Source organism: Psittacula echo (genome assembly GCF_963264785.1).
Source record: "Psittacula echo genome assembly, chromosome: 13".
Taxonomy (NCBI): domain Eukaryota; kingdom Metazoa; phylum Chordata; class Aves; order Psittaciformes; family Psittacidae; genus Psittacula; species Psittacula echo.
This window is the reverse complement of record NC_137749.1, coordinates 14748647-14766770: the sequence shown is the minus strand read 5'-3', so window position 1 is coordinate 14766770 and position 18124 is coordinate 14748647. Positions and strand designations below refer to the sequence as shown.

General features: G+C 61.6%; 1 protein-coding gene across 1 annotated transcript; it reads right to left on the bottom strand.

Moving 5' to 3' along the window:
- Nucleotides 1–17511, bottom strand: SCARF2 (scavenger receptor class F member 2; the record flags this gene model as incomplete). The annotated part of the gene is given in 12 exon segments (XM_080628923.1): nt 1–1205; nt 1551–1703; nt 4573–4694; nt 5988–6105; nt 6198–6301; nt 8037–8165; nt 8939–9157; nt 9477–9996; nt 10278–10379; nt 12020–12078; nt 17140–17334; nt 17336–17511. Coding segments are annotated over 12 exon segments (3102 nt in total).
- Nucleotides 17512–18124: the final 613 nt, after the last annotated feature.

Here is an 18124-nt window from a genome sequence, read left to right as displayed (position 1 = left end):
TCACTGCACGGCCTGAGCGGGCGCGGCGGCAGCTCTGGGCGGCTCCAGGCTGGCTTCTCGGCTCTTCTTTCTGGGGGGCTTTTTGATGGGGGTTTTCTTGGCCGTCTGCTCGCCGGGAGGAGCCGGGTCCTGGCTGCTGCCGGCGCTCGGCTTCTCCCCCAATCTGTGCTCCCCGGCCACCGGCTCGGCCGCCCCGGGGATCAGTTTCTGCAGGGGGGGGGAGGTGGGCAGCAGGGGCTTGCTGGTCTTCTGGCCGCCGGCGGCCGCCGAGCGCTTGGCTTTCTGCGGAGGAGTGGGCTTCTCCCGCTGCACGCCCACCCCATTCGCCCGCGCGCCTCCGTCCCCCTTGTTGAGGCTCTGAGTCTTTTCCTTCAGCTGGGCAGCCAGCTCGGAGGCCAGATGGGGATGGAGGGGCTCGGAGCGGGGTTTGCCAGCGCCGGGGCTGCGCGGAGCATCCCTGGCGTCCCCAGCCCGCCGCTCTGGCTGGAAGGCGCCCATCTTCCGGAAGGCGTTCTGCACCACCCCGTTGATGCTCTCTGTGGGCTCTGAGCTGGCTTTGCTCCTCTGCTTGGGCTTGGAGGGCGACTGGGGCTCCCCGGCCAGGCTGGCTTTGCCCTCAGAGACACCAGGCTCCTTCGGTTGCTTCTGTGCTTTCTCCTTGCCCCGCGCGCTGCCCCTCTCCTCTGCCCTGCCCTGCACGCTGGCCGATGTCTCGCTTGGGCTCCTCTTCCTCTTGGCCAAGCCCTGGCCTTGCTCGGGGCTGTCGGACCGGGCGGCCGCTCGCTCTGGGGACCGGCTGGACACCGGCAGCGAGTTGGATTGGCTGGAGTTGTACCTGCCGTGGATCCAGGAGACTTTGGGCTTTGTAGCTGGGTCTGGGGGACGGGGCTTGGTCCGTTCTGGGGACGGTGGCTTCCCGGGGCCGCGTGGCTCTGCGGTGCCATCCTCCTCCTCCTTGGACTGCTTGGAGAGACGGGCAACCCGGGCATAGAGCGCAGCACCGGCTGAGCCCGAGCCGCAGGATGAGCGCTCACTGTCCGAGGACTTGAGCAGAGGCGTTTCGCTGCTGTCGGCCGGGAAGGCTCGGACCGAGCCCGTCTCCTTTAGGAAGGTGTATTCACCCGCTTCCTCCCCGCTGGCCGGCGCCGCCAGCTTGTCCCCGGGGCTGGCGGGTGTCCCCCGGTCCCTGCTGTCACCAACACTCTCTGCAGGAAGAGAGCACGGGGGGCGTCAGCAGGGGCTGTGCCCGGGGAGGGGAAGGTCTGAGATGCTCCTGCAGCACGATGGGACAGCATCCCCCTCGGTGTCCCACACCCTGGTGTTGTTCCCTGCTCCCTCCTCCCAGTCACAAGAAGGCTCTTAAAGCGACCCTGGAGGAGGGAGCTGTGAAACCGAATGGGAGGGAACATCGTCCCCTGCATCCCTTCTCAGGGGATGGGGAGCCAGGGTAATAGTCCCCACCACGCAAAGGTGATGCCCCTCCACTGAGCAGGAGATAGCCCCTGGAGATAGCCCTGAGGAGCCCTGGGGAAGCACTGTTCCCTTCTCACCTTCGTGGGGGACGCAGTACACCGGCCCCTCATCCGTAGTGTCGAAGGAGGAGAAGGAACCGCGGGATGACCAGGATGGGGAAGGCTGCTCCACCACAGAGGGCGGCTCGATGAAGCTGCAGTTCAGGGTGTTCTCCAGGTCGTGGTGGGCAACTGCAAGGGCAAAGAACTGCTGTCAGTGCCAGGACTGCCAGACACCCCAGCCCAGCCAGGAGGGTGGTCATAGAATCACAGGACCATGGCAGCACCCAGCTCAGTGGAGGGGACTGACCCATCCCGAGACTCAGGCACCTCCAGGTGCTCTGATAACCAAGAAGCCCCCAGCACCTGGCCTGTATCAGCACCAGTGCGGCAGCAGGGCCAGGGCAGTGACTGTCCCCCTTCACTGGGCACTGGTGAGGCTGCACCTCAAATCCTGTGTTCAGCTCTGGGCCCCTTTGGGGGTGACAATTACCCCCAGGTATTTGTCACCTCTGCCCACACATCTCAACACCTAAGGCGCGCTGCAATTTCTTGGTTGGACTGGGGGATTCTTGCACATCCCTGCTTTACAATAAAATAACTCTCAGTGTCATTGCGATGTCCTCCTCTCCCAGAACATTGATTCTTTATTAGGACTGCATTAAAGGGAAGGCAACGATGCCCACCTGCCCCTGCCCAGTTTGGCTTCTTGGAGAAAGGAAAGAAAACCCCAATACAGCGATATTGCAAGAGCAAATGGCTGCAGAGGGGAGGTGGCAGTTCCAATATGGCTTTTCTTTAAAACAAACCAAAAAGGGAAAATTAAAAGCAGCTGGCTGGAAGTAGATGAAGGGAGACGCTTCCTGAGAGGAGGCGTGATGAGCGGCTGGGACCCACGGCCACAAGGCGCCTCTGGGACCTCAATGAGACCCAGGATATGGCCAGAAGATACAAAGAGGATGTGCAGCACACCCAGAGGGGGCTGCGGGCTCCTGCGTGGTCCCTTGGGATTTACTTCCCCTGGACGATATATGCCCCTGGCTGATGGGGCTGGGAGAAACATGGATGCTTCTCACCAGTCCCCTCCTGCCATTGCTCCCCAGAATCTCCCAGGGCCACAGCATGAAGGTGCCAACCCCAGCCCTGCCTGCACAGCGGCCCAAACCCTGGCAGTGCAGCCACAGGGGTCAGCCCAAGCTGTGGGTGGCCCTGCTGGCTGCCAGCTCGGTGCAATCCCCAGGGAGATGCTGTGGGTCCAAAGCTGATGCCAAGGCTGGGAAGAAGCTGTCCAGGGGCACACCTGCGGCTCCTGATAAGCTTCAGGAAGACCTGGTATCCCGCCTGGGAAGTTTTTACCATGTGTGGGCTTGTGCTCGCTGTTATTGACCACGATCATGTTTGAGCTCAGAGGGGAAACCCACCCAGTGCCAGCAAACACATGGCTGGGGCAGCAGCTCTGCAAGGACATAAGTGGATCCAGAGCAACCATCTGCTGGGCATCCGCGGCTTCAGGCAGCACCGGTTTACCCATGACATCCCCACAGGGTCCTGAGCACCTCCAGCTCTGACGTGGCCTTTGGGATGGGGCATTTCTGCATCCCTGGACCCTCCTGCTGGGGCAGGACCAACATGGCAGCAGGCTACTGTGTTGTGGCCACTGTGGCTTCCAGGTGGAGCTGTGTGCTGACATGGCACCGCGGTCACGGGCACCACCGGGATGAAGCTGCTCCAGGCACTCAGCAGCTCCCCCTTGCCCGGGGGGTCCCCAGACCCAGCGGGGGCTGGAGGCGTCGTTGCACCATGCACTAGAGCTGCCAAAACCCACTGGCTCCAGTGCGCGGGCTGACGTGATGAACAAGGCAAGCCCTGACCAAAGCCTGTTCTCTTTTCCTAACAACCCCCAGCCTCACCACCAGGCTCTGGGAATAGCCACAGCCCTGCCAGGACACGAGGCCATCCTGAGCATCCCTCTGGCACCGTCCTCACCCCTTCCCGGGCCCACTGCCGTCCTGTTTACACAGAGAAGCTGGATGGGCTCCAGCTGCCTCTGGGCTGGCGCAGGGAAGGCGCAGGCAGCCCCCCTTGAGCTCCCCTTGCCCTTGCCGCACACAGGCACCCTCTGTCCTTCCCGAGCCCTGCCCGGCCCCTTCCACAAACACGGCCTCTGTTATCCTTGCAGTAGGAATGTTTCTCTGGCCCCGACACACCCTGCTCCATGGCAGGGCTTTGCTGTGCCCCACACGGCAAGGAGGCTGTGATGAAGGAGCTCAGGAACCGTGTGCTGGGATGGGGCCATGTCTCACCCGGAATGGGGGACCTGGCATCATGCTGAGCGGGATGTCGCGGCTCAGGACATCCCACTGTCACTGCACACCCAGGGAAGGGAGGCTGAGCCCCACGGCAGCGCAGCACCCTCTGGTTTACTCAATGGGGTCCTCTCTGCGGCAGCGCATCCCCAGCTCCTCACACTGGGATGAGCACAGGGAGGGTTTGGTGCAGAGGACGCTGTTCCCCAGCTGCCTGGGTCCCCAAAAGCCCTGACAGCTCTAGGTCAGGCCCTTTGCCACATGTGAGCATCCCCTGCAAGTGCAGTTTGTGCCCAGGCAGTGGGGGGAGCTCACTCAACATCCCTGCCCTCTATCCTCACCTCTGCTGCACGCAGCAGCAGGGTGGGCTCTGGCCCCTGCTGGGATGCTCAGGCTCCACACAAAGGTTGGGCAGGGTTAGGTCCGGACCAAAAGGCCAAATGAGGCAATTCCATGGTGCAACAGGGACATTTCCCCTACCTAGGGAACCTCAAATCCCCACAGAGCAGCTCAGCAGAGCTCCGGTCACCAGGCAGCCACCCTTGCAAAGCCCAGAACATCCAGAAGCTGCAGAAAGGGCTCAGCCCCTGTGAGCCACACGCTCACACCAAGCAGTTTGATGGAGCTGGGGACCTGTGTGTTCCCGTCCCTGCTGTGCTGTGCTCGCTGCCTGGGCTGGGGGCTGCGAGTCCTGCTCTGTCCTGTGAGGGGTCAGCCCCTGGGCTGTGGCTCTGTGCCCCCTCCCCAGACCTTACCCATGACCTTGGGCAGCTTCTGGCGGCGCAGTGGGATGCGCGGGAGCTTCATGCTGATGCGGCTGAATCGCCCACACAAGCGTCTCGGTGGCTTCTTGGCTGCTGCCGGGTCAAGGCCGGAGCTGCAAGAGAAGGTGACAGCCGCATCAGAGAGGCACCAGCAGCCACCCTGCGGTGGGGACAGCGTTCACAGGGTGATGGAGAGAGTCAGGGCTTCAGGGGTCTGCAGAGACAAAGGGTGTTAGGGGAAAATAATGGGCAGGTGAAAGGGGGGTTGGAGACCTGCCGAGGGTGCTGCCAGCCCGGCACCGGCTCCCACCACACCGGGATGCAGAGCAGTGCCAGGGGGTGGTGGCAAGGCTGGAGCCGGCCACGGCTGTTGGCAGCCCAAAGCACCCAGAACGCCCAGCCGAGACCCCAGAACAAACACATGGCTTCTCTTTATTTGCTCTCTGGTTTTGAGGTGTTTTCAAGCAATTATCTGCAGCCGCAGGAGCGAGCGGCTTCCCGGGCTGATACACAACCTGTTCTGTGCCCGTCACTTGGGATGCTCCACAAGGCACTGCCGTGGGGGTGGCACTGCCGGAGACCCGGCTTTTGGGGAACACTGCAGAGGTCCAGGCACTGTGGGAGAGAGGGAACTGATCTCCCCTCTTCCTGTCCAACACTTCACCGCAGGGCGCTGCGCCAGTGCTTTTCTCTGTGGGTAATTGCCTGCAGCCCCCAGGGCTTCTGAGCCAGATGTGCGGGACAGGGCTGAGCTGGCATGGCTGCAACAGGAGCTTCTGGAAAATTCCAGAGCAGCGGCTGCCAGCATGAGAGAAGGGATTCACCGTGGCCGGAGGAACTCCCACAGCCTGGCCCATGCTGAGCAGCACAAGCCTTTCCCTCTGCAATGGGGATGTCAACCGGCGCTGCCAACACGCTGCCAGCATCAGCATCCCAGGCTGGCAGTGCTGCAACCCATTGCCCCCCTCCAGGACTCAGGCCATGGCCCAGTGGGTTGTTCTTGGGGGTCTTGGTCACATCTCGATGCCCTCACCGTGTTTTAGGGTTCCCTTTGCAGATGAGTTCCATCCTCCCAGATACTGGAGAGGACCCAGTAGGTCTCCATGAAGTGGTGGCCCATGAGAGGGAAACAGTCAGGGAAGAGGCTCACCTCGAGTCCCTCCATCACCCCCTGCTTGGGTGCTGCCCTGAGGATGCAACAGGACCTGCTCATACCCCTGGGACGTGCAGGACACACGGTGCTGCTCTGCCTCAGTTTGCCTGCAGCACTGCTGTCTCAGTGTGGTCCCTGCATCCCCATTCTGGTCGCACCCATGCACTGGTCACCGATGTCCTCCAGCTGCCCCCTTCCCTGCCCAGGCTTTGTGTCAGAGCCCGCCTGGAGCCCGCCTGGCCCTGGTACTCACCCACAGGCTTCGTCCTTCTTGCGGCAGATGCAACAGCAGCAGAGCAGGGAGAGCAGGAGGATGAGCAGCAGTGCCAGGAGCGCTCCTGCGCCGATCACCCCCATCCGCTGGTTGGCCTCTGCAAGACAGAACAGGTGGCTCAGCCCCATCCAGCCCCGTGCACCCCCAGTGCCCATTCTGTGCCCATCCTGTGCCCATCCCGGCTCTCACCCATGTGGCAGGCGCCCGTCAGCGGGTCGCAGGCACCATCGTGGCACCTGCAGGCTTCAGCGCAGTTGGCTCCATAGTGGCCGGGCGGGCACGTGAGGTTACAGCTGGGAGGAAACAGTGATCATGAGCCAGGCTGGAAAAGACCTTTAAGCTCATCCAGTCCAACCGCTCTCAGCACTGCCAAGGCCACCACTAACCCATGGCACTGAGGGCCTTGGCTACACGGGGCAGTGGATTCAGGGATGCTGGTGGCACTGCTGGGCACTGAACCCTCCGGCAGCTGTTCACCAGCAGCAGCGTCCCAGCCGGAGCGGCTGCAGCCGTAAGGAGCCAGCGGGCCCTGGCCCAAACCTGCTCCTCTGGGAATGTCCCAGCCCTCGGCACCGTGCCTTCAGGCGGCTCGGCCCATTTCACACTCCAACAACTCGCAAAGTCCAGCCTCGTGCCTGCCAGGCGCTAGGTGCTGGCTGGGCGCACACCGAGCCCAGTGGCTGCTCCAGCGGCTGGGAGCAGGGATGGTTCCCTGGCAAAACTGCTCATCCCACCGCCCAGACCTGCATTTCCTCACATTCTGGGAGAGCACAGCGCAGTAATTTGCTTTCCTGTCACCTCTGGTCCTGACACCTCTGGGAATGATGTGGAGGAGATACAAAACTCTCTGCACGCCACAGGTACTTTAGTATCCTCCCAGTGCAGAGCTGAGAGAACCCCCTGCACGGGGAGGACATCGTTCTTGCCTTCCTTCCACAAATCATCCCTTTTTAGCAAAATTATACACTGACAAATGCATGAGTTTGCACATAGTCACAGGGAGCAGCCTGAGCCTGGAGCACATCCATAAAGCACAGCTCAGCCCACAGCTACAGTGCTGCTGGGGATGCTGCTGGGGCTGTGGCTGCATCCTGAGCATCCCGGTCCCCACACTCCTTGTGCTGTGCTGGGGTCTCAGAAGTTTAATCCATGTGCTGCTGTCCGGCACTCTGCTGAAAGCAGCACCAGCACCCACCTCCCTCCACCTCTGCTGCCAAAGGTGGACACGATGCCCCGGCCTGAGCTGCTGCCAGGGCCCATCCGGCTCTTTTAGCAGCATGAGGGGTTGGTGAAGACCCCCAAAACCCACCCAAAATCCAAACATTCCTTGTTTATATGTCCTGAGTGAAACACTGGCATGGGCAGGACCCCAGCTCCGAACCCCTCTTCTGCCATCACCCCTGCAGTTAATGATGGGAAAATTCAAGCAACACCGGCACTGTGGGAGCTGTCTGCATGCCCCAGGCAGAAGGAAATGCTTTCCTGCCTTTCCACACAGTCCCACACTGGACAAAACCACCAGGGAATGCAAGCAGGATATCCAATGTCCCTGTGCCCCCTCCTTGGGCAGGAGGAGGGCTGGTGGGCTCTTCCCAGGGGTGAGGAAGACTCTGGCCAGAGCTGTAGCTTGCAGCAGGAGCACCCTGTGGATGCCATGCCTGTGAGGCTTTTTGCTATTCTGGGATGTGGTTCTCTCTTTTTGGCTAGAAATTCCACCCTGGACTTAAAATCCCCCAAGAAACCACTGTTTTGTCGACAGCATTTGTTTTTGCCAAACAGACATTTCCTACAGCAAAGTCCCTCTCTTGCTAAGGGCTCCACAAGCGTGTCCCTTCTCCCCCTTCCAAAATTCTTCTCAATTATTGCCCACGAGTGCTTCCGCCACAGGAAACCTTTTGTCTGGGAACCCCCTTGGGCAGGAGTAGGGCTGGGGGGGTCTTCCCAGGGGTTAGGAAGACCCCAGCCAGAGGGTCCAGACCCCAGGAGCCCTGGGGTGCACCCCAAGCACACCCACCGTGCCTCACTTACTAGGTGCCATGGGAGCCGGGGTGGCAGAGGCAGCGGCCTGTCTCGAAGTGGCACTGGCCATTGACGCAGTCACTGCAGACAAAGGCGCAGTTCTCCCCGTACGTCCCGTTCCAGCACTTCGTTTCACACCTGAAATGGGAGGGATGAGGGCAGGCGATGGAGCATCCATGGATCCTGAGGAATGCTGGCATCCATCCCCCTGATCCTCCTGCCTGCAGGCAGGGAAATGGGCTGTGTGTTATCATCCCTGTTTGGGTGCTTCAAAGCCCTGGAACTGATCCTGGGCACAACAGCCTGCGGGAATGCATCTGAGCTTGAGAGCTGAGCCCTGCCATGAGCACCCAGCTATCGCGGAATGGACTCAGCCAGAGATCAATGTGATCAGACAAAAGCCATTTATTACAGAAAACTAACTCTTTATATACTATTGTTTAAAGTTGCTTACAATAACTTGGCACATTGTGGTTGGATACATATCTTTAAGGCCCTTAACAACTAACATATAATTGGTTAAGCACAGGTGTGAGAACCTGACCTTCAAAGCTTGCCCACAGTCCACAATTTAGCAACTCAGTAAATTCCAACTCCTTCTTATCTTGCTGGGATTGTCACTCCCAGTGCCTCACTCCCATCCTCCTTCACCTTTAGCTGTCCCTTGGTTCATGTCGAACTCCACGTAGGCACTTGCTGATGTGAGTATGTGGCCGTTCTTTGCCAGAAAATCATCCACACCCAGCACTGCATAGGGGCATAGGGCAGGGGTCTCACAGGCTCCCTCCAGTCTCATGGCTGTGCCAGTGGGCTCAGCCCATCCCTGCCCTCCCCTTCTGGCTGCACAAAGCCGGGCAGGGAGCAGGAGGGATGCTGGGCATCACCCGCCTGGTCCCGGTTGCAGCACTCACCGGTCTCCGATCCAGCCGGGGTTGCAGTGGGAGCACTTGCCGTTGATGTGGTTGCAGGTGTGACCATCCTTGCAAGGGGGACAGAGCTTCTCACAGCCCTCTCCATAGAAGCCAGGTGAGCAGGGCTGGTCGCACTTGGTGCCGTTCCAGCCCGCCTCGCAGGTCAGGCAGCGCCCATCCGCCACGGTGCACGGCTGCAGGCTCTTGCACTGCCCACACCTGCAACGGCAACTTCCCTTTGTTCAACATCTCCCTTCCCTCATCTTTCTCAGCCCCTTACCTCAGCAAAAAGGGGGCTTTGATAACAGGGAACAGAAAATATGGCTCTAATTATTAATAATCTACCTTTACTATCTCGTTTTCTGGAACTGCACTCAGAAGTATCAGTGCAAAATACCTCCTTCCCCTCCCCGGGAATGTCCTGAATTCACAGTCTAGGCATGACTATGACTGTGAGGGGGAGCCCATCAGCCTGCACAGCATCCCTCAATCCTCCTGCCGCCACCTCCCACTGAGCCCAGGGGATCCGGGCACTCACCGCCTCCTGCAGCCCTGTCCATAGAATCCCGCGGGGCACGGCTCGCGGCAGTACTTCCCGCGGTATCCCGGCTCACACGTGCACGTCCCGTCCACCTGGTTGCACTTGCCCTTGTAGCACTGGCAGTAGCGGTCGCAGCGGGGCCCGAACGTCCGCTCCCGGCACTGGCAGCGCCCCGTGAACTGCTCGCAGGGGGAGTTGTTGCAGGAGCACTGGTTGTTGCAGCCACGGCCCCACCAGCCGGGCTGGCACAGGCAGTTCCCTGTCTGCTGGTCGCACTGGGAGTTGTGGCTGCAGTAGCAGGAGCTGGAGCACTGCGGTCCCCACCAGTTGGGCTCGCAGGTACACTTGCCTGTCTTCTGGTCACACTTGCCATGCTTGCAGAGACAGAAGTTCTCGCACTTGGGACCCCAGCGGTTGGGGTTGCAGGTGCACTGCCCCGTCACGTCCTCGCACTGCCCGTTGGGGTGGCAGCTGCACATCTCCTTGCAGTCGGGACCCCAGAACTGCCGGGGACACTCTGAGGGCAGAGCCATCAGCCCTGGCACTGCCTGCAGGAAACAACCCCGCCTCCAGGGGAGACCCCAGCTCCCAACGGGACGCTCAAGCACTGTGACCCCCCTCCTCTAGTGCAGTGACTCCCCTGCTCTACTGCGCTGGGTCTCAGAGGAGACCCCCCCAAAGGGACGATGCCCTGGCCACAAAGCCAGAGCAGAGCATCCACCTCCGGGAAGTCACCCCGGGATGAGCTAACCCCCAGTGAACCCCACCGAGGACACCCCGTGCCATGCCGGTACTCACTGGTGTCACAGTTGGCACCAAAGTAGCCGTGGCGGCAGCGGCACTCGCCGGGCCGGACGCACACCTCATTCTCCTTGCAGGTGAAGTTCCCCTCGCACACAGCTGGATGGATGGACAGGCATCAGGAAGGAGCACGATGACACTGGACCCATCCCTGTCCCCAAACACACCCCGGCCCCGCAGGGTGCGTGGTGGCATTCCAGGTGCTGTGGCACAGTGACTGTCCTGGCAAGCAGCCGGTCAGGCTGGATGGGACCTCGCCAAGAAAAGGCCACCAGCCTCCTGCCACCCCATTCAGCTCCATCCCTGCCACCAGCCTCCTGCCACCCAGCCCAATCCGTCCCTGTCTGTGTCTGCACCCAGCAGTGGCTCAGCTCCTGTGTCATCAGTAGAAGCACCCCTGTGCCAGGACTGCCTGTGGGCACCGGAGGAGAACAGGGACATGGGTTGGGGGGGTCACAGGCAGTCCCCTGTCCCCTCCACTCATTACAGACACAGTGGTGTCACTGCCACCCCACCACTGCCTCTCCTCCTGGGCCAGCAGCCCCTCTGCTGTGAGGGGTCCCTGTGCTGGGGCAGGAGCAGGATGTGGACAGGCAGCATCGTGGTGCAGGCTGGCACAGGCAGGTCCTGCACGGCCCTAGATGAGCCACCTTAGAAGCCACACGGGAGAGCAGACCACCCATCCCATTCACCTTACCTGGGAGCTGTTAGACCTACGGTGATGGATACTATAGAACCCCCTAAAATAGACAGATTACACAGGTTAGGAGCAGTGAGTCTAAGGGTTAGAGCGGGTTGGGGGGCAAGGAGATGGGGAAAGCTTGCTGGTGGGACCATCCTCCCCCCACTGTCCTGGCAGACCCTGTCCTCCCTCATGCCAAATGTACCATGTCCTGTTCCTGGTGTGCAGGCACCCAACGCATGCAGCGAGCGGTTACAAGGGCTCATGCACGGTGGGTTAGTTGGTTACGTGTCCTGGCTGCTGGCTGCACACTGCTGGTGCCCCAGGCTGGTGCACTGAGCTCCTCCGTCTCTCCTGGGGCAAGGAGAGTCCCATGGCCAGCCGAGGCTGCGGGGATAGCTCAGGAAGCCTGGAACAGCCCCGTGCCTGTGGATCAGCGCAGAGGATCAGAGCTCCAGGGCCTCATGCTCAGCATCCGTGCCCCTGTAGGAACTGTACCGCCTGGCGTGGCCCTGGCTGGAGCTGCCCCAGCAGCTTCTCCTCACTGGGGCCATGACAGACACGTGCCTGGTCTCGGCGGCTCTGCCTTGGCTCCTCACGCTGCTGTGGGAAGTCTCTGGGTCCCATCCCTGCAGCTGCACCTTCCCTGTCCCCATGCTTCACCCTGGGGAACCCTGGCTGGCCCTTGGGTCCCAGAGCAGCACCCCCAGAGCTGGCCAGCATGGAGAGAAACCCCCCAGCCTGCGAGCGGGGGTGATGCTCCATGCGGAGGAGCCGTCTGGTGCCTGGTGCACCCCAGGGTGTCACCGTGGGTTCAGGGGATACCCCAGCACCCCAGCACTGGGGCTGAGCACCCATTCCATCCACACGCTGCTGGCTTCAAGTACCACAGAGAGGCAGGACAGGCCTCGGCATCCCCAGGGAGCCTGGCTGCAGGCAGAGGTCCCCGCTGTGGGGCACATCAGGGTGGCCTCTGACAACAGCAGTGAGGCCAGGAGGGCTTAGCAAAGGATGGGCAGATGAGCAGCGTCCAACACAGGAAGACACCAGTGCTTACCTATTAAACACTCGCTTCCTTGTTGCCTCCATCCTGGGCAGCACACGAGCACTGTGGAGCTACAGAGGGCAAGAAAAAGCACCATGAACGGTTATGACCCTCAGAAAGCCCTAGTCTTTCCCAGAACTCCATGGGAGCATCAGTGCCATGATGGTGAGAGGTCTCACTCCCGGTCAGTTGCAGCCTGGTTGGAGGCTGCTTCCTTTGTCTCCCATGGGACAAAGAACGCTGCTGGCTGCTCCTCACCACGCAGAGCTGTTGGGGGCTCCCATGGGCACTGAATTCAGCCAGGAGTGAGGCCAGGATTAGTTCCTCTTCGAGCCAGGAGTGGCGAAACCAGGAAAGGTGTGTTTGGAACCATTATTGACAAAAGAAATCCCCCAAACCCCTAAAAGCTGGGAAAAGAACGTCTCGAGCACAGCTCCTGGGGGATATCCCCCACACAGAAGCTGTGTGATGCCAACTGCATGTGGCTGGGATGTATTCCTGAGCCCTCGGATGCCCAGGAGTGCCACCACCTCCAGGGAGCACCATGCACAAGACCATCACCCAAAGCATTTTTAGCACAAGCCTGACACTGGCCAGCACCACGATGGGGTCTCAGAACCCCTCGGAGGCTCAGCCAGAGATGCTCAGGTCCTTACTGGGATGGGACACCCGGGGACACCTCACCCACACTTGTTCAATGACCCCCAAGTGACAGGCTGGGGGCTCCCAATGCTGCAACCCAGGTGTAGGGAACACACTCCCTGTTCCAGGACACTGCAGGAAACCCCCTCATCCCTGGGGGGGCCTGCTCATTCCTGCATGGACCCTGCTCATCCCTGGTGGTACCATACTGCCTGGTCCCGGCCAGCCCTGGGGGCGATGCTGAGAGCTATAAAGGACCCGAGTGGGTGCTGCAGTCAATCCAGGGCCGCTCATTCCGCGGCACAGCCTGGAATGCGTTTTGCTCTTTCTTTTTTTTTTCCCCCTTTTCCTCTTTATAAGTAACAAACGCAGAAGAGGAGGAGACAGTGAGGAAGTATCCGCTCAAACCCAGTGCAGTCACAGGATCTCGTCTGGCTGCCAGACAGCCTTGTCCTGGGGCCGGGGAGGGAGTGAGAGAGCTGCCAGCAGCCCCCGGCCCAGCACCGGTACTGGGGGCACTGGAGGGAGGTCCCAGCGCCCGCCCGGCCCTGCCAGGAGCAGCGCGTCCCCTGCTCACAGCAGATGGGGAAAAGTTGGAAAAGAGGCAGAAAAGAACCACAAAAATGACTCAAGGCCTGGAAAGAATGCCTCGCAGACGAGCCCAAAATAGCTCCATCCTTCAGCCGCCGAAGTGGCTGCAAGATGCTACGACGGCAGCCGGAGAAACCCCCCGTGTGGGGACAGCGGGGCTCAAGTGAGGGGGCTCTGCCCTGGGCAAGCACACAAGGGGATGCAGGGTGTTAAGGGCAAAGGGGGGTGAACCCCCAAACCACCTCCCCAGAGACCGAGTGGGCTGTAGACAAGGTTCTTCTCTGCACGAGGCTTGAGGCTGCCCCCTCCTCAGTGTCTGCCATGCTAGGGTGCAGCAGGAAGGGTCTGTGGTGTCCTGACCCTCTCAAAGCAGCCACTGTCCCACCTGGGCCTGCCTTTATTGCTCCTCCCTCTGGAAATTCAGCATTTGGTGGTTTTTCGATGAAACCACAGCAGGTTTGCAAGGGGAAACCCTTCTGCTTGGGAAACCTCCTCCCTCGAACAGCTTGGCTTGGCTGCCAAAATGGGCATTACAGGGGAAGCACCAAAAAGCATCACCTGTGATGAAAGCCCCACGGCTGACGGTGGGTTGCTGCTAAAACAGTGGCAGGAGGGAGAAACCCCTCCCCGGCCGTGAGCTGGAGGAGGTGAGCAGCACCGTGACCACCACCAGCCCACTCACAGCACTGGGATTGTGTTTACCTTGTGGCTGACAGCTAATCCCTGCTTCCCTGTGCCCGCTGCTGGCATCCGGCACCCCTCTGCTCAGCCCCAATCTCCTCTATCAGTGACTTTGATAGCAAATAAACTCACTCCCATTGCGAGCAGAGGCAGCTGGGACGCAGCACGGGTCACTGGTGCTCCCAGTGTAGCACACAGACTGGTCCCTGAGCACAGCCAGCCCCAGGTAGCGGTGGTGCTGGCTGCAGCATGACCCATGGGACAAGGGTCTAAAACACATCTTCTGGTCTCAGCTCCTGCAAAGAGGGCTCGCTCCATACATCCCATGACCACTGGAACTGGGGTAACTGGGAGATCTGTTTAAAAGGTCCCTCGTGCCCCACAGGGTCCTGCCACTGCAGACATGCCGGGTGCAAATCCACCTTCTATTCCCTCTTCTCCAAAGCACTTCAAACGCTGGGAAAAGAAGAAGGAAAAGCTGCCTCTAAGACCTGTCCAGGATGTGGGAGCCCTGCTGATGTGGAAGAAAGGAGCAGGGATGTGGGGACAGCCAGGGCCGTGACCTGCAGGGACAATTGCTCAATGCGCAGTGCATGGCCACATCCTGCTCGTGCCGAGCACCAGCAGCACCTCCATGGATGCTCTGGGGGCTTCTATGGAGGCAGAATATTTTTCTTGTGGATGAATTGCTTCCTGAAGCACATCCCCTTCACCCACAGCTATGGAGGGGGCTCCTGAAACCGGAGGGACAGCTCCAGACAGCCCCCCCTAAAACAGTGAGGAGTGGGCTTACACCCCCAGAGCAGAAGAGAGACCCTGGGGCTTGGGTGGGAGCCACTGCCGTGGTCCCATGTCAGATGGTCCCATGTGAGACCTCCTGCTCTCAGCACGTGGGCACGCAGCGTGTCCCCACAGCTCACAGCACTGCTGTCCCCTCCCCAGCCCCGTGGCCATCCCCAGTCCTCCCCACCCCACTGCTTCTCCCAGGCAGCACCCTGGCACTGAGCTCCTTCTTTCTCCATATCACCCATCACTTGGTGCCACCCAGCTCCTCCCATGTGGCACACAGGGACCATTGGGTCCCAGCCAGCAGCATCCCCCCTGGATGATGCCAGCTCCAGGTCCCCGACTCAACCCCATCCCTGGGGTGCAAGGCAGAGATTCCCTGGAGCAGGACTGTGGAAACTCTTCAGGCAGAGAAAGAAAAGGAAAAAAAAGTTTAAAAGCAACGCTCACCAAAAGAAAGTGTTGGTGAGAGCAGGATGGGGACAAAGCAGTGCCCAGGCACCGGCCTGCACCCCAAACACCAGCGTCGGAGAGTGGCACCCCAGCTTGTAACTTGGTTATAAAAGAACTTCAAAATTAGGAAGGAAAACTTTAACACCAAATTGCCCACACACATCCCTTTTCTTCTGCCCCACATAGTTCCTTGGATTGTTGCTCACTAGCCAGGTCTCAGGAGGTCACAGAAGGAGCTGAAGCAGAATCCTCCTCTCAAGTCCCCCAAAACTCACGACTGGCATCCTCGAGGGATGGAGGTGTCTGGCAGAGCCTCACAACCACAGATCCAAACAGCAGCTTCACCCAGCTTGGGTGGGGGACACTGGGACCTGCCCCAAAGCCCCAGGGCCAGGGAAGGACCCACAGCACTCCAGTTCTTGGGGCCACCAAGGTGGGTTTGGATGGTGACACACTGGGCATCCTCCATGCCAAGGAGGACATCTCAAGGGCTGTCCCCTCCCCACCTTGTCTGGCACCCAGGCTGCCTCCAGGCCCCACGGGAGGATGGACATCACCCCCTGCACCCTGTCTGCTTGCTGGTGAGTGCCTCGTGTCCAAGCCCTGCGGCGCTGGGTGCAGCATCCCTCCAGCAGGAATGGCGCAAAGGGGAGCACTCAGACACCCCATCCCCAGCACGTGGGGCTGGATGCTGGGAACAGGGCAGGGTAGGGGGGACACTGCTTCATATCCCCGCTGCCACCCCAGGACATGGTGGCAGTTTTGCCGGGACAGATGATGGGCAGTGAGGAGGAACCACTTCCTGCATCCCACATCCACAGCAGTCACCGCTCTGGCTCCTGAAATGCCTCCTTAGGAAACTCTGGCTGTAACTTGAGGAGGGGGCACCAGCCCCTGCGGCCCTGCTGAATGGAGCCATTATGCGGCCCCTCTCGCTCTCAGCACATGTTTTCCTTGTGGACTCATCTGACCTCACAGGCGAGATGTAAAGGTGCATTTATGGCCTGGGCCCCCCAGCAAGGGCAGGGGCTGGAGCTCTCCCAGCCAGGAGGCAGCGGCTGTGGGCACTCTCCCCCTTTGGCTGGGGCCAGCCTGGCCAGCACCAAGCCCCAGCACTGCAGAGAAGCTTGGCCCGAGGCGATGCTCTGCAGAGTGACCTGTGGTAGAGGCAGAGCTCAGGGAGTGAGGACAAGGCAGTGCCAGCTCCCAGGGCTCTGTCCCCATCCCGAACAGGAAGGCAGGATGTGACCCCCGGGGGCAGCCAGGTAGTGCCAGCACCCACTCGTTGAAGCCAAAACCGAGGGTGCTGGAGCTGCCAAGTCCACCATCTCGAGCAGCCCTGGGCAGCTCCACTAGGATACCCAAAGCATCCTGCATCCTGCTCGGCCATGGGACTGGCTGCAGGGGGTGCAGGACCCGCCCCCCCACAGTGCAACCCGATGCCCGGAGGCACCCAAGGTCGGCTCCCCACAGCAGAACCGGCCCCAGGGATGCAGGATTGGTTCCCCACAGCACGACTCGATGATCACCAGAGGCACTCAAGAAAAGGTCCCCGCAGCAGGATCGGCCTCGGGCTGTGCAGAACCGGCCACTGAGCCTGCAGGACGGGGTCTTCACAGCACTCCCGGCCGCCGCGAAGTGCAGGACCAGCCCCAGGGCATTCAGAACCGGCTCCGCGGAGCAGGACTGCCCTAAAGGCTAGCAGGACCGGCCCCGGTGTGCCCAGAACCGGGTCCCCGCACCTCTCCCGGCGGTCAGGACCGGATCCCCATCCCCGGCCCCGCACGGGCAGAGCTCCTCGCCCCTTCCCGGTGCCCGGCTCCCCCCGTCTCAGCTCCTCACAAGCTGGATTTCACCCTAGAAGGCGCCCAGCGGCGGGTCCGTGTGTGTGTGTCCCGTGTCCCCCCCTCCCCATCCCGCCGCACCCCGCGCCCCGGCCCCGCTGCTCGCGGGGTCCCGTCCCGTCCCGCCGCTCCTACCCTCCGGCCCTGCAGACGTTCCTGCCGCGGGGGCTCAGCTCCTGCGCGGCTCCTTGGCTCAGCACCACCAGCACCAGCACCAGCGGCAGCTCCGCGGCTCCGGCTCGGGCGCGGCGGGGCGGTCGCAGCCCGCGGGTCGCCATCACCGTCGGAGCGGCGGGGCCCGGCCTGACGCGGCCCATCCCATACGGGGCGCTTCCCCCCGCCCTTCGCTCCGCCGCCCGCCCCGGCCCCCCCGTGCCCGCTGCCCGCCCGGCCCTGGCCGCTGCTCGGCGGGCGGAAGCCGCAGTGCGAGCTCTCCGCCGCCGCCACCCCCCGCACCCCCCCGGCAGCAGCGGGAGGGGCCCCGCCGCCCGCCAGGAAATTCCGCATTGGTTCCCGTGACGGCGGGCCAGGCTCCGGGGGCCGCGCCCCCCACCGCGGGCAGCACCGCCCCGACGGGCCCGGGGGTCCCCCGGGTGGGCAGCGCCGAGGAGTGTGCGGAGGGATCCCCGAGGGAAGGATGAGGGGTCCTGGCTCCCAGCTCAGCCCGGGGCTCCGGTAGCTCCTGGGAGTCCCGTGGCTCCGGCGTGGGGACGGTCCTTGGGTCCGGCGGTCCCTGGGATGTGGCAGCCCCAGAGATGCAGCAGCGCCGGGATCCTGCCGAGCCGGGGTTCCGGCAGCCCTGGATGCCCAAGAGCCCTGGGGTTGGGCTGTCTTAGGTGGCCAACAACCCCAGCGTCCATCTGCCCTGGGATGTGGCAGCCCCAGCTGGGCTCCTTAAGGGGAGACCTTGGAGCAGCTCCAGTGCCTAAAGGGGCTGCAGGAAACCTGGAGAGGGGCTTGGGACAAGGGCCTGTAGGGACAGGCCAAGGGGAATGGCTTTAACCTGCCAGAGGGGAGACTGAGATGAGCTCTTAGGCAGAAGCTCTTCCCTGTGCGGATGCTGAGGCGCTGGCACAGGGTGCCCAGAGAAGCTGTGGCTGCCCCATCCCTGGCAGTGTTC